At 33.9% G+C, this 26,003-nt stretch overlaps 1 protein-coding gene across 3 annotated transcripts in view; it reads right to left on the reverse strand.

Annotated features, from left to right (window-relative positions):
• The window catches only part of MDGA2 (MAM domain containing glycosylphosphatidylinositol anchor 2), an 846,425-nt gene that overhangs the window by 46,153 nt on the left and 774,269 nt on the right, over nt 1-26,003 (reverse strand). For all 3 annotated transcript variants that reach the window (XR_003422473.2, XM_053224436.1, XM_027065661.2), the window contains exon 11: nt 2,361-2,538. Coding sequence is in view for 2 of the 3 variants with exons in the window: in XM_053224436.1 (XP_053080411.1) it covers nt 2,361-2,538 (178 nt within the window). In the remaining variant the exon portion in view is untranslated. The remainder of the gene's footprint in view (nt 1-2,360; nt 2,539-26,003) is intronic.

Genomic DNA, 26,003 nt, shown 5'->3' on the forward strand with positions numbered 1-26,003 from the left:
TATTTTCCATTTTAGTCTGTTGCCTTAGAGTTTTCAATAAAACTACTGAGATTTTAAAGACGTTTTTTCTCTATATCTCTTTAAGGAAAGTCATATAATTTCTAAATATAGCAAAGCAACATGGATCCTCTGTCATGAAAGGGTGAACTAACCCCAGTTCTATTCAGAATTTGTCATTTCATAGTTGTTTAACTCTGTGGTTGTTTAACTCTGTTTAACTGAAACTTTCTGGGTCCTAATATCTTCATTTTTTACATGAATGGATATTAATGCATTGTTTCTAATTAAGTAGTCTATAGTTTTATAACTTAGGGACAGGGAACATAAAATTAGATAAAAGGAGATAATAATTCATAATTTATAAGACATATAAAATTAAAATTTTAGAAAAAATATATTGAGATGCTATCTAATTGTGTGTCCAATGGGATCATGGAGGTTATTACAGAATAACAATTGTTATAGCCACTAAAATTTACTTATTTTTAATTTATTTTGAGAGAGAGTGAGAGAGGGAGGATGCGTGAATGGGAGAGGGGCAGAGAGAAAGAGGAAGAGAGAGAGACAGAATTCCAAGCAGGCTCTGTGCTGACAGCGAGCCTGACACGGGGCTGCATCTCACGAACTGCGACACCATGATATTATTGTTATTATTATCCTGTTAATATTCTATTTTATATTGTATATCTTTTTCAGTGAAAACTGAATATATCTAATTGATGAAAAAAGAGTGAAGAAAAGTGATTTCATGTGAAAAGCAATTCTAATGAGTTTTTTTTAAGTTAATTTCTTTTGAGAGAAAGAGAGAGACAGTGAGAGAGTGCTCACACATGTGCAAGCAGTGGAGGGGCCGACAGAGAGGGAGAGATAGAATCCCAAGCAGGCTCCATGCTGTCAGCACAGAGCCCAACACAGTGCTGGATCTCACCAACTGGGAGACCATCACCTGAGCTGAAATCAAGAATTGGATGCTTAACTGACTGAGCCACCCAGGTGCCCCAAATCCAATGAGTTTTTTTGTAATAATTTCACTGTATTTTTTACTTTTGATAGTATTCACTGTTTCCCTCTTAAGTAGGAAAAAATCTGCCTAATGCTAAACTGAATGGAGAACTTCAACCACAAAAAACTACATTCTATTAGTTTTTAATTCAAGCCCTGGTAATCAATGATAAAAAGAATATTTCAGTAAAGTAATAAAATAAATATGAAATATGAATCATTCAACCCTGAAAAACATTGACAGTTCTAGAGGTAGCCACTGAATATTATAAATTTCAACTGAAAAATTCACATAAACTTCAGTCAATAAAATATTAATCTGTTTCACCAACATACACACCAAAACACTCACATACATTTAGCTATTTTTAACATTAGCAATCTAAAAGAAAAAAATGACCAAAAAAATAACCTAGGATGTACTTCAATAGATGAATGGATCAACAGACTGCAATATGGCTGTACAATGGGATATTAAGCAATAAAAAGAAAAGCACTATCGAGCCTCAGACGTGGAAAAACCTTTTAAGGCATATTGCTAAATGAAATAAGTTAGTTTGAAAAAGCTATATGCTGCATTATTCCAAGTATGCAACACTCTAGAAAAAGCAAAACTACGGACAATAAAAAGATCACTGGTTGTCAGGATTGGAGGGCGTGGGTGGGGATGGATAAACAAGGGGAGCACAGGGGACCCACAGGGCAGTGAACCTCTTCTGTATCATACTGTGATGATGAATAAATAATATTATCTACTTATCACAATTAATGTAATTGTCCAACACAAATAATTTTAAACCCTAATGCAAACTATTTGTCGCTTTAACAATACGTCTATATTCTTTAATCAATTGTACAAAGTGTACCATGCTAAAGAAAGATGTTAATAATAGGGGAAACTGTGTTGGGGGAAAAGGACATACATGGAAGCTCTCTATACTGCCTGTTCAATTGCTTGTGAATCTAGAAATTCTCTAAAAAATCAAGTCCATCAATTAAAAAGCAAGCATTGGTAATATTTGCTCATTTCTTAATGACAAATTTTAAAGCCATTAAGAATTTGAAAAAATATGCAAAATTATTGCATCATAACTTATGGGATAGAAAATAAAAGGACAGTGTTGGCATTATCACAGAGATTCAATGTTAACTAAAATATTATTCAACATCTCTACATTTAAAACAAATATTACAATACATGATGATTTAGTTTTCTGTTTCCTTTTTTGTCGCTTGGCTGATGACCCAGAAGGTCAATATGCTAAATTTTAGTTTATGTCCAAATTTAGTAGATAGTTGCATTGTACATATTCCAGACACTTTAATATGCAAAAAAATACTTATAAAGTACTACTTACCACTATATTTGATGACACGGATTGTTGAATCTCCTTCACCAAATTTGGTGAGAGGAGTTAGTCGGACTTCATAAGCCTCTGGTTTAATTAGCTCAGTCAAGTTATAGGTAATTAGTTCTCCCTTTTGAATATTTCCATTTATTTTAATCTCCTGTTCCCACCAACGCTGCTGTCCAGCCTGAAATCAAAGGAATTAGGTAATAATTTTCCCAATATTTTCTTCAGAGATATTTACTATGTTCAAGAAAGCTTTCTAAAATTTTATTAAATAAAAAAGTGTATTATATTGTACCTTTATATTTATATTATATTTTACATTATATTATATTCAAGTTTCTAGAAAAAGCAACAAATTTGGTAGATATTTCCACACAGATGTTTGCAGATAATTACCAAATTATCACAGAATACTTTGGCTGATTAAACAGATTTAATATGCCATCTTATTAAGAGTCAGAAGATAAAACAATAGTGTCTATTGCTGTCTCAATCTGAAGCTTTACAGAGATACAAGTTTAACTACTTTTTTTTCTTTATTAAAGTTTTTATTTAAATTCCAGTTTTAGTTAACATACAGTGTAATATTAGTTTCAGGTGTACAATATAGTGATTCAACTCTTCCATACATCACCCAGTGCTCATCACATGTGCCCTCCTTAACCCCCAGCACCCATTTCACCCTTCCCCCCACCCACCTCCCCCATGGTAACCATCAGTTTCTTCTCAAGAGTCTGTTTCATGGTTTGCCTCTCTTTTTTCCCTTTTGCTTGTTTGTTTTGACTCTTAAATCCTACATATGAGTGAAATCATACAGTATTTATCTTTCTCTGACTCATTTCACTTAGCATAATATTCTCTAGCTCCATGTATGTCACTGCAAATGGCAAGATTTCATTCTTTTTATGGCTGAGTAATATCTCATTGAGTATATACACCAAATCTTCCCAACATCAACTGATCTTCTTTGACAAACAAGCAAAGACAATGCATGTGGAGCAAAAACAACCTTTTCAGCAAACGGCGATGCAATGTTGGGTATCCATATGCAAAATACTGAATCTAAATACCAACTTTATACTTTTCATGATATTTAACTAAAAATGTATCACATACATGTAAAACATAAAACTACAAAGCTACTAGAAGGTAAAATAGGAGAAAATCTAAATGACCATGGGTTTGGCAACAACTTCTAAGAAGTTATTATATCTAAGATATAATACCAAAAGTACAATCTAGGAAAGAAATAACTGATAAGCTGGACTTCTTTGAATTAGAAATTTCTACCCTACAAAAGATATTACCAAGAGTATTGAAAGACAAGAACAGACTAGGAGAATATATTTGCAAAAGGCACATCCAAATATATAAAGATCTCTCAAAATTCAACAAGAAAACAAATAACCCAATTAAAAAATGGTCCATGGATCTTAACAGAAAAGATGTTCCACACTGTATGTTATCATAGAAATGCAAACCAAAACAATGAGATACCTCTGCAAACCTATCAAAAGAGTCAAATTCCAGAACACTGACAACAGCAAATATTGGTGAGGCTGTGGATCAAAAGTAACTCTTATTCGTTGCTGGTGGGAATGCAAAATGATATAACAAATTTGGAGGATAGTTTTGGTTTGTCTGTCTATTTGTTTGTTTGTTTTATTTACAAAACTAAACATACCTTACCATATAATCAAGCAATTATGTCCCTTGGTATTTACTCAAAGGGGCTGAAAATATGTCTGCACAAAACTCTTTCCATGGATGTCTATAGCAGTTTTATTCACAATGGGCAAAACTTGGAAGATACCAAGATGTCCTTTAGTAGATGAAAGGACAAATACACTGTGCTACAATCAGACAATGGATATTACCAGTGCCAAAAAGAAATGAGCAATTAAGACATGAAAATACATAGAAGAAACTTAAATGCATACACTAAATGGAAGAAACCAATCTGAAAAGGCTACATACTGAGTGATTCCAACTGTATGACACTCTGGAAAAGGTAAAATTATGGAGACAGTAAAAAGATCAGTGGTTGTCAGGAGTTCGGGGAAGGAAGAGATACATAAGCTGAGCACAGAAAATTTGGCGGGGGGGAGGGCGGGCAGTGAAACTACTCTGCTTGATGATATAATGGTGGATACATGTAATTATAAACCCACAAAATGTGAACCCCAATGTAAATTATGGACTTTGGCTGATAACAGTGGATCTGTGTAAGTTAATCAATTGTAACAAATGTACCACTCTGTTGCGGGATGTTGTTACTGGTGGAGGCTATGCCTGTCCTGGGGCAGGGGGTATATGGAGGAGAATCATTGAATCTTCTGCTCAGTATTACAATGAACTTAAAACTACTCTAAAGGAATAAAGTCTTTAAAAAAAAATCTGTTGTGTCACTTCATAATTTTCTTTTCTTTGCATACATTTTAAGTTTTTTAAATTCATATAAGTAGCATAAATATAGTTACCTTATAAACATGTACCTGATATTTTTATATCTGAAGTCTATAGTATCCTTGTTCTTGGCACTTTTCTCTTTGTATTACCTTGCTTATTTTTAACTGTATGTTGACCATGTGACTAAAAACACTATTAATGGGGGTTCTTTGCAGTCTAAAATACAGATATATTCCTTTAGAGATATGCCTTTGTTTCTGACACAATCCTATGCACATCAACAGTATGGTTTACTTTTATTTTCACAGATTAAAGTGGAGGTGATCCCTCGCTTTGGGAAGACCTTGTGTTTTGAATCCTGCTTGCTTCACCATGCCAAGTTATAAGATTCAAAGTTCAAGTTTTTCTGGCTTGGTGAGCAGCTGAAGGCAAAAGCAATGTGAGTGGGACATTCCAATTAAAATACTTTGATTTTCCATTTTCCCTTACATTTGTACCTAGAAATATATATACACACATATACATATATAATTAAATGTACATATAGATATTTTGCATATATTTATATATTTGCTTGTTTTCTGAGTGTGGGTTAGTTTTAATTATATAGCCTAATCTGCTATGTTTCTGGAAATGTAAATCTCAAATATGCCATTATAGCAGGATAGAAAAATGACAAATAAAATTATGGAATAAAACAGAAAGCTTTTATATATATACTTGTGGGGATTTTCACATAGAAGACAGAAAAAGATATATCATCAAATTGGTATGTATATGGAAAAAACATGAATTTGATGTCTACCTCACATCTTAGATAGAAAAAGTCTCTGGAAATCAAATAAGACTTAAATTTAAAAGGCAAAAGTTTAACCATTTAGAAAAAAATACAGAAGAATGTCATTATGACTTCAAGTAAGACATTCCTTTCTGAAACAGAATAGAAAAGCACAATTAGTAAAGGAAAATACTGATAAATTCGGCAAACTTAAATTTGAATATTAAATTTAAAATTTTGATATACAAAGTTCTTCTCATCAATGCTCCCCATTAAGCAGCCAAAATAAAGGCACAGGTTTGAAGAAGATATTTAGAATAGTACAGCTAACAGTCTTCTAACTTAAGAGAAATCATTCAATAGCAAAATCAGACTGATAGGAACAGGTATTTCATAGATGTGGAAACCTGAATAACTAAAGAAAAGGCTCAGTCTCATCATGAATCAAGAAAATGGAAATTAAAATCATAATACTATTTGCCACCATCAGATAAACAAAAACTTATAAAATAACAATATTACAGTTTGATGTAGATATAAAGCAATGAGAATTTCCTGTCAAGAACCAGCAGGGTGGGAGGAGTAGAGGGATGGGCAAGAATTTACTCCACTTAATAAGCTAAGACATTGGGGGCACCTGGGTGGCTCAGTCAATTAAGCCTCTGACTCTTGACCTTGGCTCAGGTCATGATCTCAAGATCCAGCTCTGTGCTGACAGCATGGAGCCTGCTTGGGACTTTCTCTTTCCCTCTCTCTCTGCGCTCCTCTGCTATCTTTCTCTCTCTCTCAAAATGAATAAATCAACTTAACAAACAAACAAACAAACAGACCAAGAAGTTAGCCGTCAACAGTATTACAGATACTAGCAGAAGAGTAGAGACAACCAGGTCAATGAAAAGGACTCAGAATACAGCATGAACGTTACATTCAGATCAGTTCCCCTTGTCTCCTAAGCCCCACAGTGGTGACGGTGACGCAGAAGTGGCCAGGTTGAAGTGCACATGCCTACGGTTTGTATCACATCTGGAGGATCCTTAGTTTAAAAATCCTTAGTATCTCCCCGACCTTTGCTCATTTGTTTTGTTTCTGAAATTCTACATATGAAAGAAATCATGTTATTTGTCTTTCTCTGACTCATTTGGCTTAGCATAATACTCTCAAGCTTCAAACCAAGAAACAGATCTTTTCTTTAAATTTAATTTTATTTATTTTTAGAGAGAGACAGAGAGAAAGCAGAGGAAGGGCAGAGAGAGAGGGAGACAGAATCCCAAGCAGGCTCCACACTGTCAGCACAGAGCCCGATGGGGGGCTCAAACTCATGAACCATGAGATCATGACTTGAGTCGAAGTCAAGAGTCGTACATTTACCCAACTGAGCCTCCCAGGCGCCCCACCAACTCGTTTTTTCCTAAACTTTATTTATTCTGAGAGAGAGACAGCATGAGTGGGCGAGGAGCAGAGAGAGAGAAAGAGGGTACTGTCAGTGCAGAGCCCATTGTGGGGCTGGAACTCAAGAATCGTGAGATCAGGACCTGATCTGAAACCAAGAGTCAGACACTTAACCAATTGAGCCACCCTGGCATCACTCTTAAACTATGGAGAACAGACTGATGGTTACTAGAGGGAAGAAGCATGGGGGGATAGGTTAAATAGGTGATGGGGAGTAAGGAGGGCACATGTGATGGGCAATGGACAGTGTATGGCACTGTTGAATCACCAAATTGTACACCTGAAACTAATATTATACTGTATGTTAACTAATTGGAATTTAAATAAAAACTTTAAAAAAAACCTTAGTACTTTAAAACTGACAGTAACAAAACCTGCTCAACCATTACAGAAAAGGGAAATTAATTATTATACTGGATGTGAAACAGATCTCTGCTCCCTCTGCCCTAGAGGGAGACAATATCTCTATTTTCCAAGGATGTCTGCTATGCAAATGACCTTGAAAAGATAGGCTGGAAAAAAAAGACAGTGCTTTGAACACAAGATATTAAAAAAGGCGAGACATCCATGGAAAATGGTCTTCTAAAAATACAGTCTTGATGAGTATGTAAACTGAAGAGCCATTTGGCAATAAAAACAATATTACAATGAAAACAGACAAACTCTTGTATTTGTACACAAGGAAACAGAAATATCCATGGCATAGTAATCACAGAAAATGATCTGAACCACAATAAGAGATAAAATAATAAAATTATAGACTCTTCATAAAATATAATACAAGATATAGCACGAAAAATGAACCTAAGCAACACGTATTACCATGGACAAATTTCACGAAAGTCATATTGAGCAAACTTAATTTTGAAACAGGCATGTTATAAAAATTAAGTTCAAAGTACGCATTTTGAAGGATGCATAGATATGTATTGGGTATAAAGAAATGAAGAAAAAAGTAAATACTAAGTTCAAGATACTGGTCAGGTAGGTTAGGAGAGCACCAAGAGAAGATTTAATTGTGAGCAGTAAACAAAGGACTTCACTCCATTTGGTGATTTTTTTGTTATTGTTGTTTCTTTAGATTGTGATAGATATACAAATTATGATGGTATTATTTGTGTGTATGCCTGAAATATTTCTCTTTGTTTTTCAAAGAGAGAGCTGTAGAATAAAAGTTACAGACAGGCAATTGTGAATTTTCTTAGACTCTGAGGCAGTGGGGCCTTGTGTTGCTTCCTACATCTACATCTGTGGCTACTCCCCTTTCCTTGATGGGCAGCTTCTCCTTTTCCTGAGTTCTAAGTGTTGATGGTCTCCAGAGTTTTATATGCTGTATTTTTGATACTCTGTATCAGTGGTTCTCACATTTTGGCATGCATGAGTATCACGGCGCAATCTTGTTATAAACCAAAATTCTAAGTCTTAAGCACCAGTGTTTCTTCTTTAATAAGGTCTAGAAATACAATTTTCCAATGAGTTTAGAAATGTAATTTTTAAAAACCACCTCTTCCTTTACAAGGCAATTTAGGTGCATATGATCCAGGGGCTACATTGGATGAGGCACAGCTCAGTCTTGCTAGACCACCTCATTGATACTAGTAGCTTCTTCTCACACCTCTACATTGATTACTGCCTAACTTGTATGGTTAGGTCAAGTTAAAACAACAAAACAAAACAACAAAAACAGAAACAACCCCCCACCCACTACATCTATTAGTCCTTACTATGTACCAAGCACTATGTTAACTGTATTATACTTGTTATATTTAATCTACCACAACTCCTAGTAAGTAGGATCTAATACTGGCCTTAATTTGCAAATGAGGAAGCTGAGGTAGAGAGAAGTTAAGGTAATGCTTCTAAGGCCATATAGCCAGAGAGTAGCAACTGCAAAATTTGGTTGCACCAAAAATAACCTCAACACTCATCACTTTTTCCTGCTTCCCTAGAATTTATTCCTTCCTTTTATTTTGTTTATAACAGAGCCTTATTTATTTAGTTATTACACACTTAATGTACTTTTTCTTGCATATAGATTATAATCCAGGAACAAATTCTTAATTATTTTTAAGCCTGCAGTGTCTGGTCATTAGCTTGATGAAGATGTGATAAGATTAAATTCTAACATGCAGTGTGTATTTAACTGGCCCCCAAGGAGTGCAGCAGGAAATCCAACATAGTTACCGATAACCACATACAATCACTGAATTCATATACAGGAGTAAAAATGGAACATAAAACCTAATTGCACAGAAACTATTTTACTCATGCATAGTTGATACTAGATACTACAAGGTTCCTATTAGTTCTGGAGGTTAAGTATTCTATAAAGTAATATAATGTAAATGCCAATTTCTTTCACTGTTTTTAGGTTTTAAACTAAAGGCAAAGTACTATTATTTCAGAAAATAGTAAAAGAAGTTCAAACTCACAAAAATACATACAGAATAATTTGACATTTAACCGCTATCTAACGACAAACAAGTTTAATCAAGGTATACTCTTCTGGATGTTAATATAAGTTCAAAACCACTCAATATTTGTAGTACATCCCAAGGGAAGATTGTAGGTATTCTGTGGTCATAATGGGATGTTCTACTCAAGTAATTTTAGTGGCAGATACATTGATGTTGTTACTTACCGCAAACTCTAGAGTACATAACTTCACATGTGTATTAAAAAAGCAACAATTTTGATCCCAATTCTTTAATTTAAAGCTGTAATGAAAGTATACACTTCTGCAGTTGAGGAATAAGCAACTAAATATTTTATATCATATCTCAGTGAGCTGTGTAAAACGTAAAAATGCAAAACTAAATGTAGTGTTTGCACACTACAGAAGAAAATGCAACATTAGCACAATGTTTGGAGGTAATACCACAAAACCTTCAGAGAACACAGGACCCAAATCATAACTACAAATGACAGTCCCAGAGCATACCCCATAAACATGTTCATATGAAAGCAATGTGTTAAAAAATTCTTATCATTTCAGGTGTTAAAAAAATTTCCATTTAACTTACTTTTCCTTGGAGATACATTCTTTTCAAATGATTTAGAGGATGACCTCAAAACCTAAAAATCCCCTACAATGAATCATTTTATTAAAAGCTGCAGTTTGCTGTTTTTAACCACAGATGATAACTAAAAGGCCACTGTTGAAAAGGTTTCAGGGGGGAAATATTAATTTAATTTTTTTAGTTTTAAAAGGAACAAAATTAGCTCCTTTAAGTAGAAGTCTGCAGTGGACTCTGAAATGCGGTTCGGGGAGGAAGTCCTTTTGGACTATAAAGCTTTTTCAGCCTGATAATGAACTCCAATGAAAGATACTGTCTAAATGAGGACCCTAAAGGAGAAGAGAGAGTCCACCAACTGAATACAAGACATATACATGGTTTATATGATTTATTTTGCTGTAAAATGAAAGAAAAATATTGATATACCCATATTATAGGAAACTTCCATTCATGTTTGTTTACCAGGTACGTTGCTAATAAAAATAACAGCTGATGTTAAAAATCCAGGTATTGCAGACCCTAAATCATACACTCATATAATTTCCCCATAGAATATAAACTAGCTAAGATAACATTTCAGTGGGTTAAAATCCAGATGTCTTATAGCCTCAAATAAAGGTGACATAGGCTTTAAGATGCACTATTACTTTAATAACACCTGAGAGGATAAAGGAATAATAACATAGCATTAAAGGTACCTTATTTCTATTTTCTATTACTAATAGTATACATTTAACCTTTAATTACATACCCTTTCTTCCTTTGTTAGCACAAATTTGTGTCTTACTCTTTTCACACTTGGTATGAATTCTTCTGAATTAGAGCCATTTTGTCAACACCCTTGAAATGTTTGTCTTTTTCAGGCTTTGCTTAATATCATAAACAATTAATGCCTTTGGAAGTGACAGTACATATTTTTAAATATACAGATGTTTAATAGTTTTCATCTGCCATTCTTCTTTGGAAGCTAGTATTATTGTTCTTAATTGAATCGTGTTTAGTGAAAGCTATGTAGCTTTAGTTGAAAGCTAGCCTGAAGCTTTTGGCAGACTGATTTGTAACTAGTCCTTCAACAGACCACTTCATCTACAAGTGAAGATTTTGTGTTACCTTCTGAGGTATGTGGGCAACACCTATGGCATTTAATTGCATTTCCAAATGTGACATGGCCAAGGTCATTGCCAAGTAAACAGTGCCTTTCGTCTCAGTGTATGTCACATTGCCGTATTAAAGGTTTTTTAGAAAGCATGTAGGGATCTGTGTTTAAGTCAGAGTTAAAATAATGTAAATAATGCAAGTGAGGGTAACCATCAAATTGATAGAGAGCTATACAGAGGAAAATATGTATCTGATTAGACAATAATGTCTGCTAAGTAATTTACTCTATTGCCTAAATGCTGGCAAATTCATTTTAATAAATACCATATGATGGATCCAAATATGGAACACTAGAAAGGTGGGGTGGAGAGACAGAATTGAGGAATGATAGAAGTGCTGTCTTTCAGGACAAATGACCTAGTACTCTGGTGTAATCTTATTTGTAAAATTCAATAACAGCCATAGTGACACTAAAATCGTTTGACTTAGAAACACATTCTCATAATTTAATGTAATGCATGTTTCCATGTATATTTTAATTTCAGATTTATCCATAAACAAAATAATAGATGCTACATAATAGTGATCTCAGTTAATAAGTGGTTGATAACTTCTTTTGGGAAAGTTACTTAAGGAATTATGGTTTACCACTGTGATGAATGTTATAACTTTGAAGACAATGAAGAAATGTGGAAATGTCTAAGATACCATGTACAGTTAAAGTAGCCGAGTGCAAAATGTAAACAATATGAGTGTGGCTCCATAAAATACATAAGTCCATGGAAAGGTTATGCAAAATAAGAACATCTGTTTTAAAGGTGATGAGATTCTGCATGATTAAAAACTCCTTTGATGTTATATTAAATAGTAGTAGGTACAACTACCTACCATACAATATCTGGTAAATCTGATTCCAAAGGGTGAGGTTCAAAATAATGTTACTGTATGAAACTGAGGGGTATTGGAAAGCTACATTCAGTAGCAATCAGACAAAGTGTGGGATTCGTCATTTGCTTCTCCTGGAAACTGAATATTCTTTATTTTTCTAAAATTGAATTTTGCTTTCCTCATTCTGATGATGAAAAATTTAAAAAAACAACTAATTCTTGACAATTCAAGTTAAACTCAATATGTTTAAGGTTTGAACTTGATAAACTCAGGTTTTAAAACCAATCAGTTTGGGGCCCATGGGTGGTTCAGTTGGTTAAGCATCCGACTTAGGCTCAGGTCATGATTTCATGGTTCCTGAGTTTGAGCCCCACATCTGGCTCTGTGCTGACAGCTTAGAGCCTGGAGCCTGCTTCAGATTCTGTGACTCCCTCCCTCTCTCTCTCTGACTCTCCACAGCTCATGCTCCATGTCTCTTTCTCTCAAAAATAAACATTTAAAAAAAAACAAAAAAAAACAAAAAAAACCAACAATCATTTAGTACTGGGTACTACCTGGGAAATTAAACCCATTCCCTAGTTTAAAAGCTCTTGGCATGGTATTAGAGAGGATGTCTATTGCTTAGATTATCCTGTTTCTTACGGGTAGGTAATCTCTCAGAGTTAGTCAATTTCATATGGTCTTTCTTGTCCTATACTGGCTCATAACTTTGGAACTGCCTTGGGCTCTGGGTCAATATTTCTATTCAGCCTTTTAGGCACCCAGGTGGCTCAGCTGAGTGTTCAACTTTGGCTCAGGTTCCAGGGCTGCTTTCCAGCCCCATGTTGGGCTTGCTGCTATCAGTATCAAGCCCCTTCTCGGATCCTCTGTCCTCCTCTCTCTGCCCCTCCCCTATTCATGCTCTCTTAAAAAAAAAATAAAAAAGTTGTTTCTATTCAGCCTACATCTTTGGCAAATCTCGGGTTCTTTGGGTCTAACAGCACTGTCTCTCCCCTTTTTCAGAGGTTTAGTAAATTCTGACTGCACCCCCTTTTGCATGAAGCAAAAGACTAGCAGTCCCCAGTACCTGAAAATCTGGCTCAGTCTGGGCTGTTGTGCCACTTGAGGGCTCACCCAGGCAGCATCCCAAGCTTCCAGGCCAGTCTTGCATTCTTCCTGCTATCCTTAGGAGGTGAGCCCACAGCTTTCCTACTCATGTGGGTTATAGGTGCCTTTCTCAGGGAATGTTTAAGAATTATTCTATTGTTCTTCTTTCACTTTTATAAAATATTCCTCATGCCTGGAGATTCTGCGTACTTGCACTGGAATTTTTCCCAATGTTTTTATTCCTGACACAAAGGCTTTGGAACTCAGTACTTTTTCTCCTTCAACTACCCCCTGCCCACTTCCACTACCACAAACCTCCATCTGACTTGAAGCTTAGGCTTCCAAGGCTACTGTTTTGCTTAGATGTTATAAAATCTACTCAAAGCTCATTTGCCATTTTTTTGATTTTGTGGTAGTATATTGTTTGTAGGTTTGCCTTCACATTCCCGGAATGTGTCTTCATATCCTTGGACCATAAACCTCAGTGTCCTCTATTGTAAGTTTAAATAACAATCCAGCAGTGGACAAAAAAAAATTGCAATAATTTAAAAACATGCATTTGTTAATACTTCAAGCTCCCAACTGCCCTTGTGCAATCAAAGTTTTTAACTTACATAGTAAACTAATGTCAAGAAAGACTTTTACAGAGCTACTGCATTTAGCTTTGACTGTGTTGAAAGTTTTTCTAATTTACATTCCTTATCATAATAGTTGCTTGATTGCAAATGAAAGAAAAGAACAAAACAACCTTCAGGTAAAGACAACAATGAATGGGTCCACAGCTTCACTGAATATCAGTCTTTCATGCTGTTTTGCTAAGTTTTCTTTCCTTGTCTACCTAAGGAGCCAGTGCTGTCTGTGGGATGTGAACTGGAGACAAAGGCAGAGTCTCTGGTAAATATCACTGGTATATAAATGAAAGGCCTTATAAATATATTCCAAGGATGATTTTTAAAAAATGAGAATGAAACATTAGGCACCTACAACAAAGTCTTCAGCTACAACCAAATGAAACATTTCTTAATGACCATAGAAAAGGAAGAAACAGAAGAAAAATAGAGCCGAAAACTTTCTAGATATATTAACGGTTTTATGACTTAAAGTAAAAAATGCAGTTCCAGAAAAATTAAGACAACTATAGAACAGAATTTTGAATAAAAGGAGGCCTTTTAGCTCCCTGAAAAAAAATTTAGTTTTAGTGACAGCTAACCACTAAGAGAAGGGGTTGAGAACAAAGACTGACATTTTACATAGTCTAACTGCTTAGTATATATATTTTTATGTGACTTAACTTACATTCCCAATATAACATTTACAAATATATTAGAAGAATTACATGAGAATGTTATTAAACAGCTAATATGTATTGAGTGACTACTATCTGTTCTAAACATTGTAGTTATTATTTAATTTAATCTCAAACAATTCAGTGAGGTAAATAATTAAATCGTATCCATATTCTCATATTTTCACCTATTCTAGTAAAATATGTAGAATTGTTTTTTCTTTTTAATGTTTATTTATTTTGAGAGAGAGAGTGTGCAAGCCAGGATAGGAAGAGAGAGAGAGGGAGAAAGAAAATCCCAAGCAGGCTCCACACTGACAGCACAAAGCCCAGCACAGGGCTTGAACTCACAAACAATGAGATCATGACCAGAGACAACGAAATAGACCTGAGATGAAATCAAGCATGTTCAACCGAGTCACCTAGGTACCGCTAATTTAATTTTTATAAAAATCCAATGAGATTAGTATTTTATCCTTATTTCCTCAACTAAAACTTACAGAACTGATAAACTTTTTCAGGACACATAGCTGGTAAGTAGCAAGAGTCGAGACAGAAACCCAATACTGTCCAGTTTCAAGGCAACTTTCCTAATCTTAATCACTATTCTCCACTTCTTATCATTATATTCAATGTATTGCTTTCATAATTTTTTTTCTGACCAATGTGCATTTTATTCACATTCCCTTAGAAAAGTGATAAAGGACTTTTACACTAGGGAGGGCCTAATTATGTTGAACTGAACTACACAGCAGTGCATGACAGATATAAGATAACGATTCTTTCTTTAGGAAGAGAGTTTAGTCACACAAAAAGCTTTTGATTTTGTGAGTCCTGACAGTTTAAGAGAATTCACATTCTGCTTTGTGAATTTTATTTTGAGACTCCAGTGCATGTATGCTCTGGTTGTGCTGAGTTCTGTGATCATAAATGTTATGTAAATCATTAAGTGACGGGGGGTATTTCATATTGCCTTGGGAAAGAATTTGTGTGTATTACTGGCAAATCCCTTCAACCATGAATTTATTATTTTCATCTCTTAAGACAAAACATAACATTGAAAACCACCCAAAAGACCATATATAACAGTAAAAATAATCATTCTTTAGCAGATAATGATAAATTACTATGGAAGAAAAACTGGTTTCCTATCAAGTTTGGAAATAACATAGCATAATAATTTTTTTGCCATGCTTGGATCAGCAGGTGAAAGGACACCTCAGCCTAAAGACTGATGAATTAAGCAGCTTAGTCAGCATTTTTCTTCTTAAGTTACTGTTTCCAGAATTTACAAATAGATCAGTCTTTAGGGTTTTGAATTGTCATTTAATTTTGGCATTTCTTTGATATAAGGGAGTCATCATCACTTCCTTCAATTATTTTTATGAATAACCTGGTATGATATTTTACTTCTATGTTCTGAGTTTATTACTAATAGTTTTATATCTTAATGCTGTAAATGCTGACTTTCCATATCTCATCAACAACTTCTAATAGTCTTTTAACTGAATTCTTTGCTTCTAGTGGTTTCCAATTCCTACCCATCCTACATATTGCCACTGAAGTAACTTATTTTCCTGCTTAAACGAGCTGAGTGATTACTCTTTTCTAATATTATTTAAAATAATAGCTAACTTTATTGAGCACTCAGTATGTACGTTGACAAATTACTCAGTTTAACTTAGCTGAAATCTATAATGTCCCCATGAATATTTTCTAAGTTTTGTTAGACGATTTCAGCTTGATATGACTTAAATATGTATCTACTTGGGCAATCAATTTTAACGCTCATAGGGAGAAGCCTCAGGTTAACGTCTTCATAAACTTTATATAATAGAAAATAATGACATAAAAATTTAAATGTATTTATGTAGTATTGCTGTAATGCAATTACTGACAACGATAAAAAGTCTTAATCATCAAAATGTTCTCACATTATAGGCTTAGACAAAAAACGGTAAGAAAAACAAGCAATTGTTATACATATATATAAATAGAAATTAGCATCTCTTACTGTATTTTGTATAAAAATGTCAATAATATTCTCTTTTCATGGGAAACATTACACAAGTTCCTGGACTGATACATGTATTTATTAATTCAAATTCACCCAACTAGGTTGGCATGAGAAAACAATAACAATGAGGAACCACACAGAGTAATTTCTTTTTATATTGCAGCAGTGTTAAATTGAGAGTGGAAGGTGAGTGGACAACAATACCGAAATTTTATATAAAACATATTAAAGCACAGTTTAAATATAAACTCTATGCACAGTTTTTGAGTCTTAGAAAATTTAGTTTTGAATTTTGTAAAATATAAAGTTTTATTTTTTAGTGATTTTATGACCAATGGGATACAATTTTCTCGGTGAAAATACAAAGCGATGTCACAGGAAATGCTACTTTCTAACCCATTTCCAGTCCCCTTGCTCTTTAGGAAGAGAACTCAGCTTTTAGGGCTGCTAATTTCTGGGCTTCCCTTTAAACAAGATGTGGGCATGTGACCTAATCCTGGCCAATGAGATTGAAGTAAAAATGCTGCTTGGTGCTTTTGGGAAGGCTAGGGAAGACAGCCTAATCAATTAGAAAGGCTTTTTAATCATTTGTTGTTTTTTAAGTTTTTGTTTGTTTGATCTTTGCTTTTACTCAATTATAGTGAGTGATTCACCTGTGATGTGTCAAGTTCTACAGCAACCTTAGGTCATCAGGTAACCTCAAGCATGAAAGTCATGTCCTTTGGTAATGAAAAAGAAAGCTATAAACTTAGGTCTCTAATGATACTGTGGAGCACACATCAACATCGGCCTACTGAAGTCTGAACTGATTCTTTGTGAGAAAGAAATAAACATATATCTCATTTAAGCTCCTATTATTTTGCTCTTTTCAGTTTCATATGTTTATACGTAATCTTAATTACTACAGATACCAACAAATTGTTTCTTTTTCCATATATATTAAGGGGAAAAAACCCAGACTGTTGAATTTACTCAATGTAAAGCTGTAAAATACAATTTTCTGGACATTTCTAATAAGAGTATGGCTTTGTTAGCACTGTTTTCTGTCAAAGATTCACTTTGCAAAATTGCAATATAAGATATATCAAGGTAAAAAATAATAAAAGTATGTTAGTTTCATCTAGTTATGACACAACAATAATTTGTGTAGCAAATAACCAGAAATTCTTAATGGCATAAAACAATAAGCGTTTATTTCTTGCTTGTACATCAATAGGTTGGTTGGGTTTCAGATTATTTAAGCTTTTCCCAGTTGGGCTTGGCTCCAGTCTATCATCCTTCTTGGACCACCATACTACCTAAAGCAGGTTTTATCACTGATGAAGTCAGATGGTTTTGGAGGATGAGTAGAATTATGCCAGGCTTTTAATGACTGTTCTTAGAACTAGCATCTATCGTTTCTACACATATTCCATGATGGCAAAGGCAAATCACATAACCAAGTTTCACATCTGTGAATATAGGATATACTCTTCCCAAAGACCAGAACTGCAGAGAAGTAAACTTTCAATGAACAATAATCTAGTACACTATAATGCTGTACTAGAACCCTGAATGTATCACATAGTTCCAGCAAAGTTTTCTTATTAAAAGTATCAAAATATATAAGTTGTTAGAATTTAAACTAAAGATGTGTCATACTGCTGTATAATCACATTTTCATACTTCTTTTTATATATCACACTTAAGAGGAACATTTTTAGAAGCCAGAATGTACCTCATTCTAAAAAAATGCCATCAACTATAGATGGTTAGCTAGATATATGCGTTTTCTATAACACAAAACTGATTCCAATATTAGGAAAAAGACAATTACTGAAATTATTCTACAGTTTTCCTTAGTAAATATGGGAACGGCAGTATACCAACAGTCTTTTATTTAATGAAATACTGTTTACATGCCCCCTAAAATGACACAAAATAATTGATAAATGAAGCAACCAGTGTCTTATTACATAATAAGTATTTTTAAATGCTTTTCCAGAAAACTCGTAATATCTCCATTTATCTACACATGAAATCCATACTTATTACTCCTTATTAATATATATTTACTAAACATATAATCTAACATCACTCTCTGCTGAACTTGATATCATCCTCATATCTGCCCTGCATTCCTGTGAATTTCTAGAAAAATGTCTTAATCATCAAAACGTTCTTAAAATATTGGGGGTTGCCTGGGTGGCTCAGTCAGCTAACGGTCTGACTCTTGATCTCAGCGCAGGTCATGATCTTGAAGTTTATGGAATTGAGCCCCTCACAGGACTCTGTCCTGACATTGCAGAGACTGCTTGGAATTCTCTCTCTTCCAATCTCTCTCTCTCTCTGACCCTCCCCATCTTGTACTCTGTCTGTCTCTCTCAAAATAATAAATGTAAAAATTTTTTCTTAAAATATTGTTTTTGAAAACAGAGTCAATCACTATGTTATGTATATTGTGGCCATTTAACATTTTGAAACTGCAATTTTAAGAACAAGTATCAATTATATTTTATTTCAATGAAAAATGTTGCACAGTATCATTGAGTGATTCTCATTCAAAGCCATCTACTGAGAGCCTATTACTGAAACAACTGAGACAGAATCCTTGTTCTTCTAGAACTTAAACTCTAACCTAGTAACTGCCTTACTGAGATGTTGCAGGGATTAAAAGAATTAATACATGTAAAGCACTCAAAACAATGTTTAACACAAAGTAAGCATTACATATGTGTTAGCTAATACAATAATAATTACATCTGCTAGCCCCCCTACTAGTGTTACTGTTACTGAGAAGCAAACGGTACATAGGTGGAAAGGGTGCAGTAAGACAGAGATTAATTTAATTATCACAGAAAAATGTGTAATTATAAACTGGGGATGCATAGCACGATTAACATAGGATCTGGCTAGTTTGGGGATTGTAATCATCTTTATCTATTTTCTTTAATTGGAAAATTTACTTACATAAATTATAGCTAGATCTTAATTGTCTTTCCTTTTTGTTTCAGATTTTTATTTAAATTCCATTTAGTTAACATACAGTATAATATTACTTTCAAGTGTATAATTCAGTGATTCATCGCTTACATACAACATAACACCCAGTGCTCATCACAAGTGCCCTCCTTAATATCTACCATCCATTTAACCCTTCCCCCACCATCTCCCCAACAGCAACCCTCAGTTTTTTCTCTATCATTAAGAGTCTCTTTCATGGTTTGCTTCTCTCTTTTTTTTTTCCCTGTTTTGTTTTTTAATATGCAATGATGTGGATGGAGCTAGAGAGTATTATGCTAAGCGAAATAAGTCAGTCAGAGAAAGGCAACTACCATATGATTTCCACTCATATGTGGAATTTAGATCCTAATTTTAAAATAAAAAAAATGAAACCACAAAAGTATTAGAAGTAAAAATTTAAGATTTTGTTTAGATCTTTGAGTGTGCTAGGCTTTTCCAAGAAGACTTCAAATTCAGAAACCATAAGATGGAAAAATTCAATTGTATAAAAATTTTAAAAATAGGCACAGTAAAAATAACATTAAAATGAAAAGATAAGTATATGGAAGAATATTTCCATAACATATGCTAGAATTCTTAATATATTCACAAGATCAGATAAAAAAACAAAAATAATCGCAATTAAAAATATATGGTTAATTATGGAAAACAATTTGGAGGAGGCAAGAGTTTATTCAGCAAAAGTCTCTGGTAATTTGTCTGGCAAGAAATTGGACTTGATGATCATAGAAGAGTTGGATAAAGGTAAAAGAATTTTAGGAATATTCAAGAGATAAAATTGGTGGAAACTGGATGGCTTGGATATGGAATAAAGGTAAGAGTCAAGAATTATTCCCAGTTCTCTCTGGCTTGAGTAAGGGCATGGAGGATGAGACTATTCAGTGTAATGGGGACACTGAAGGAAGACCAGGCTTCAGACAGAGTATGTCAGGATTTAGACATGGTATGTTTGAGAGGCAAAGAGAACATTATTCATTGACATGTTCTGTGGTACTTTATGAATAATGTAAGGTAATGATATCCACATATGGTTTAATGGCTCCTTTAAAGAAAATATATGGAAGTTGGGAAAAAAAGAGATTAAAAGCAAATATTCTAGGGTAAGACTGCAAGACTGGATGGGGAGTAGGGGTTTGGCAGGATACTGAAATGTTACATCAAGGTTACCCAAGCAATTCAGACAAAGAATATCAATCATTTTAATTAGACAGATAGCATCAACAAAATATTGGAACATGATATAGCTTTTAGGTCAGATTAAGGAAAGGTAGTATTTAATAGTCAATGATGTGGTTGTCCATAAAAAAGGAAATTTATAGGATTTTCTCCTTTTTCCAAACCCAACCCCAAGACTCCTTAAAAGCAAGAAGTTGATCAATGACCTGAGGGGAAAATTAGAGACCCTAATGGAAAAAGGGTCACATCACAAAGAGGATATAGGTTAGCATATAATTGTTTTTTTCCTCCCCCTCACTCTCATCATTGTTATGGATTGATCACTATTCAGGCTTTTTCCCCTGAGAAGCCAAAAATTAATCACACCAGGTATAACAGGTTGGGAATGGATAACAATAGTTGCAGGAAGATTGGTAACCTGAGTATTTTCTTTCCTTCCTATTCATCTTTCTCTGAGAAAATAATTACACGTGACAAAGCATTTCCAAAGTAAGAGTAAAATAAGTTTCCCACAGAGGCAAATGAGTGCCTGCATAACTGGTGAATTCTCATTAAACTCTGTGGATTATATCAATGTCAATTTCTTGGTTTTGACAATATACTCTCTTATGGCTTCGGAATGGGCAGGAGGAGTGGTTCATGGAACTTCCCTGTTATTTCTGTGTAATCTCTCATGAATCCATAATTATTTCAAAATAAAAGTTTTTTTTAGTTTAAAATGACTTCATACCGAAAGACTTTGTAATTACTGAAACGTATACATAAGGGTGAGAAAAAGACACTCAAACACACTTTCACTTGTTATAGTAAAACTTAAAAATATCAAAGAGAAAGAAAATATTGGAAGATTCTACCAAGCAGGGGTTATTCAACAATCAAGATGAAATATCACATTGGCATCATGCTTCTCAGTAGCACTAGTGCATACAAAAGACAATAAAGCAATATTTTTAAACTGTAAGGAAAGAGAAATCAAACCTAGAATTGATGTCCAGCTATATTATTGTACTTGGATTCATTCATTTATTCAGCATATATATACTCTACCACAACTATGCGCCATAGTTCTGGGCACTGGGGATAACACAATGAGTAAAAACAGACCAAAAATCTTTTATTCCATGCTTCTATATCATTGTAAATGCTATTTCAACAACCCGTAATGGCCTCTAGCTTTCCCAACCACTTCAGAAATCCATGTTTACACCTTTGCTTTCCTTTCAGGACCCAGGCTCACTGCTAGAGTTTAAATAAGAACTAAGCCTGTGGCCAAGGCTGGAGCTTCCCTGGACCATCTTGGTGAGGCAGTCTTAATTGAAGAGCTATGGCTAAGCCTAGAAGTAAAACTTAAAGAGAGATACTGTGGCTCGTGCAAAGATCTTCATCATTCATCACCAACGACAATTTTACTCGGGCTTGTGGAGTTTTCAGCAGTAACTTTTTAAGGCAAACAGTTGCTGCTAGGGTCCAACTCCAGACTCACCGATGAGCTTCATTCTTTCATCCCCCTTTTCATGGTATACATAAGTGCGACTTATTTGCTCCCACTTGTCCCTTGCTTTACAAGAAAGGGTTTTATGTAAACCATATGCAAATGTAGAGTGGTATAATGTCTTCATATAGCCATTTCTGTTTCTAAATTAGTTTTAGTTTATTTTTTAAACAGTGTCACCCAGATTTCAATTTTGAAAAAGTTTTAATATTGGAATTATTACTTTTTCTTTTTTTATTTTCAATATCCACAAAAGTGATAATTAGTGAAATTTTTATCATATGCAGCAATAATTTACTAAAAAAATTACTGAACACATACTATATGTCAGGCACTTAAGTAAACTAAGATATATAGTATCCCATATATAGACACCACGAGTGCACAATAAAAAAACACCACAACAATAATAGGAATAATAATAAAAGAAAACTGCCCAGGTTTCACAAAGCTAGCATTTTGGTGTGGGAAACAATGCTAAATGATAATAATAATTAACTAATAACATATTAGAGTAATAAGTGTGATTAGTCAAATAAATCAGGACAGTCAGATAATGAACAAATGATCTTACAAAAATTACCATGAAAGAGAAATTCTATATTACTTAAAATGCAGGTGGATACCTGGGTGGCTCAGTTGGTTAAGTGTCTGAGTCATGATTTCACAGCTGTGAGAATGAGACCCATGTCAGGTACTGTGCTAGGCATGGAGCCTGTATGAGATTCTTTCTCTCCCTCTTTCTCTCTGTCCCTCCCCAGCTTGTTCCTTCTCTCCTTCTCCCTCTCCCTCTCCCTCTCCCTCCCTCTCCCTCTCCCTTTCATTCTTTCTTAAAAAAAAAAAGTTTAAGGGGCACCTGGGTAGCTCAGTCAGTTAAGTGCCTGACTCTTGATTTTGGCTCAGGTCATTAACTCATGGTTAGTGAATTTAAGCCCTGCATCAGGCTCTGCGCTGACAGTGTGGAGCCTGCTTGAGATTCTGCTCTCCATCTCTCTCTCTCTGCCCCTCCCCCGCACCCTATCTCTCAAACTAAACAAATTAAACTTAAGAAAAATGTTTAAAATGCAGTTTGTTAGCACATCAGCTGGATTTTGCAGTACTAAGGAATATACTCATGAACCCCATGAATCTCCTAGACTTGTGGGGAAATGAAGTCCTTTTTTATATTTTTCCTTCTATTTCAAGTAGAACTTTTTGTTGCATTTGTCCTTTTTTATAGCTATTTAAAATGGTAGTTTTTGAAGCTATATGTAGCTCACACGCCTACTACTAGAATTTTATCGTAAAAATTAAGGACATTACTTAACAAAAAATGTTAATCAGAAATTTAGGAGAGAAAAGGCATCCAAAAGAGGTGAATGTCTTAAAAGCGAAAAGCTCCAGCATGGTTAAGGACTGAATATCTAAATCTGGTTATTTGTTTCTATTTCTATTTTTATACCTATTAGCTATTTGTATGTGGATGCATTAAGAAATTGAGGGCTGCAGTTTCCTCAGCAATAATATAAGGATGACCTTTATAATCCACTGTAGCACTAAAAATGATAAGTATTTGAACATTGGGAATATCTAATTCTGACAATGAGATGCCTGATTAATACTGTATCATTATCCACTATTAGCTTTTCCATTTTTTTAAATAATTGAGCTGGCTGAACATTTGCTGTATATTCATGAAAGTCACTAATTAGAATATGTTACAACAAAACCAAACATCTGAACCACAGAAACATTTAAATTAAAAAAAAATAAAGCTATGAAAAATGTTAAATTGACAAAACTTACACAGAATATGCAAAAAAATACCCCTGTAATTCGTGATAAGATGAATTTAATATTTTATTATTTTTGCTCAGAACTATTTTAAAAAGAGATGAAACTTTACAGATTTATGGAACCCCATATTCTACCTCTTTATAGAACATTTCTCTACTCCCTCAATCTGCAAGAACTATATACAGGATGTACTTTTTTATCTCTTCCCAAATACACTTTTACCTTTTTCCAACATATGTTTGAGTACATAGAAGTTATATTGGTTGGGAGACAAAAAAACCAAAACTATCTTCCAAAATACTAGCATGTTTGCTACACTAAAAGTAATCTTTCTATAACTGAACTTTGTTTTGTTTCTTTTTTTTTATTTCAAAACGACTGCACTAAAGTGAGCAATGCACTGTACTGACATAGAAAATATATAAAAGTTACAAGAAGGGTTTCTTTTCATTATTTCACTGTCTTTATTGCTTCATATATGGCCATAATATCCTCATACTACCAACTAATAATGACTAAGTATCTGCTTTATGTTCAAGGTAATGTTATCTACCATTTTATAGGAGAGGAAATATGCATTTTCTCAAGATTTACACTGCTTTGTACCGTAATACTTCATTTGCTGCAATCTCTAAGACACTGAGAATCCACAGATCTACTTAAATATACAGATTAATCAGTGTTTATCTTTTTGTTTGCACAACCTTATTTCCCCGTTGTAATAGATTTCACTAGGAAATGAAAACTATGTATTTTTTAATGTTGAGAAACACACTCTTAATTTTAGCGTTAGAACAGAATTAGCCTAGTGTAGCTTTTACAGATAAAATTGCCAGTTGGTTTTGCTACTTTGACTTTTTGCTACTCCAAAACAATAACTTTTATTTTGATACTTCAAAAGTTTTATTTTCTAATCCTCACCAAAATGTCCATTTCTATACCTGACCTGAGGAAACATATTTCTGCTTTCAATCAAAGAAAGTATTTCTTTTCCTCACCTCCATTATAGAGGCACTGTGCAAGATTACGAATATAATTTACTTATTTTCCAACAAAACCTACTTGAACTTGTTGTTAGCCTAATATGTGCCTTTTGTAGTATTTGTACTATATGTCATATCAGAATGCTCTTCTCACTCCACCACAGAAGGTTCCTACTTTATTTTGGGTTGTGGATTTGCTCACTAACTGAGCATTACTTGATTATTTATTATGATGGTCTGGTTTCCAAGTAACAGTTTTCTGAAGTAGAAATTATATTAAATACCTTTGTATATAGCAATTTCTTGATGACTATTTTTTTGTGTTCATCTAATTAGAATTGTCAAATGTAGACCACATTATAAAATAATTTTACGTTAACTTATAAGGAATGTTATGTTAACTTAAAAGGAAGAATAATTTTTAAGCAATGTTGAATCAATTAGAATCACTTTATAAACAACAGTGGTTTCAAAATGTACATTTGTTAAAAAGAGGAGTTTGTATAAAAACTTACAAAATTTGAAATATTTTATTTAAAATCACAGCACTGCTATTGTTATTGACAATGGCATTATTACTAAAACCACTAATTTAAAAAATTGGGTCTAATCTATAAGGGAATAGACATCCAGAGCATCAGTGAGGCAGACTAAGTACTTTTCTGAGCCTATTACATTTCTCAGAAAAGCAACCCAAAATGGAAGTATTCATACATACTAAGGATATTTGAGAAAATTCTTGTCTGAACCATTTATTTTCATCAAATATTTTTGATGTCACTAAATACAACCTAATATGCTTTAGTGCTCACATCAGCATGTTTTCTTTTAAAGAATAAGGGGTACATAAATAAAAAATAACATATATACTTCTTAAAAATTCTTGAACTCATAAGGTGAAATGACTAGAAACTTGGACTCAAGTAAGTTCTCCTTCAATACATCCCACTTCAGAGTCTCAGAATCCTTGCTTAAAAATTTCTCATTTGCACCTTTAGAAGACTATCTCCTAGTCTTTGAAGTGGTATTACTAGGGTAATCTACATGGGACCTTTGGAAATAAATGTGAATCTCTGAAGCTATGAGAAGGAATTTAGAAATCACAGCTTTAATAAAACAAAATTAATGAAAATGCAGGACAGCTTTATGTAAAACAGACAATCAGACACATTTTTAATCTCCCAGAAGA

Source organism: Acinonyx jubatus, chromosome B3 (genome assembly GCF_027475565.1).
Source record: "Acinonyx jubatus isolate Ajub_Pintada_27869175 chromosome B3, VMU_Ajub_asm_v1.0, whole genome shotgun sequence".
Taxonomy (NCBI): domain Eukaryota; kingdom Metazoa; phylum Chordata; class Mammalia; order Carnivora; family Felidae; genus Acinonyx; species Acinonyx jubatus.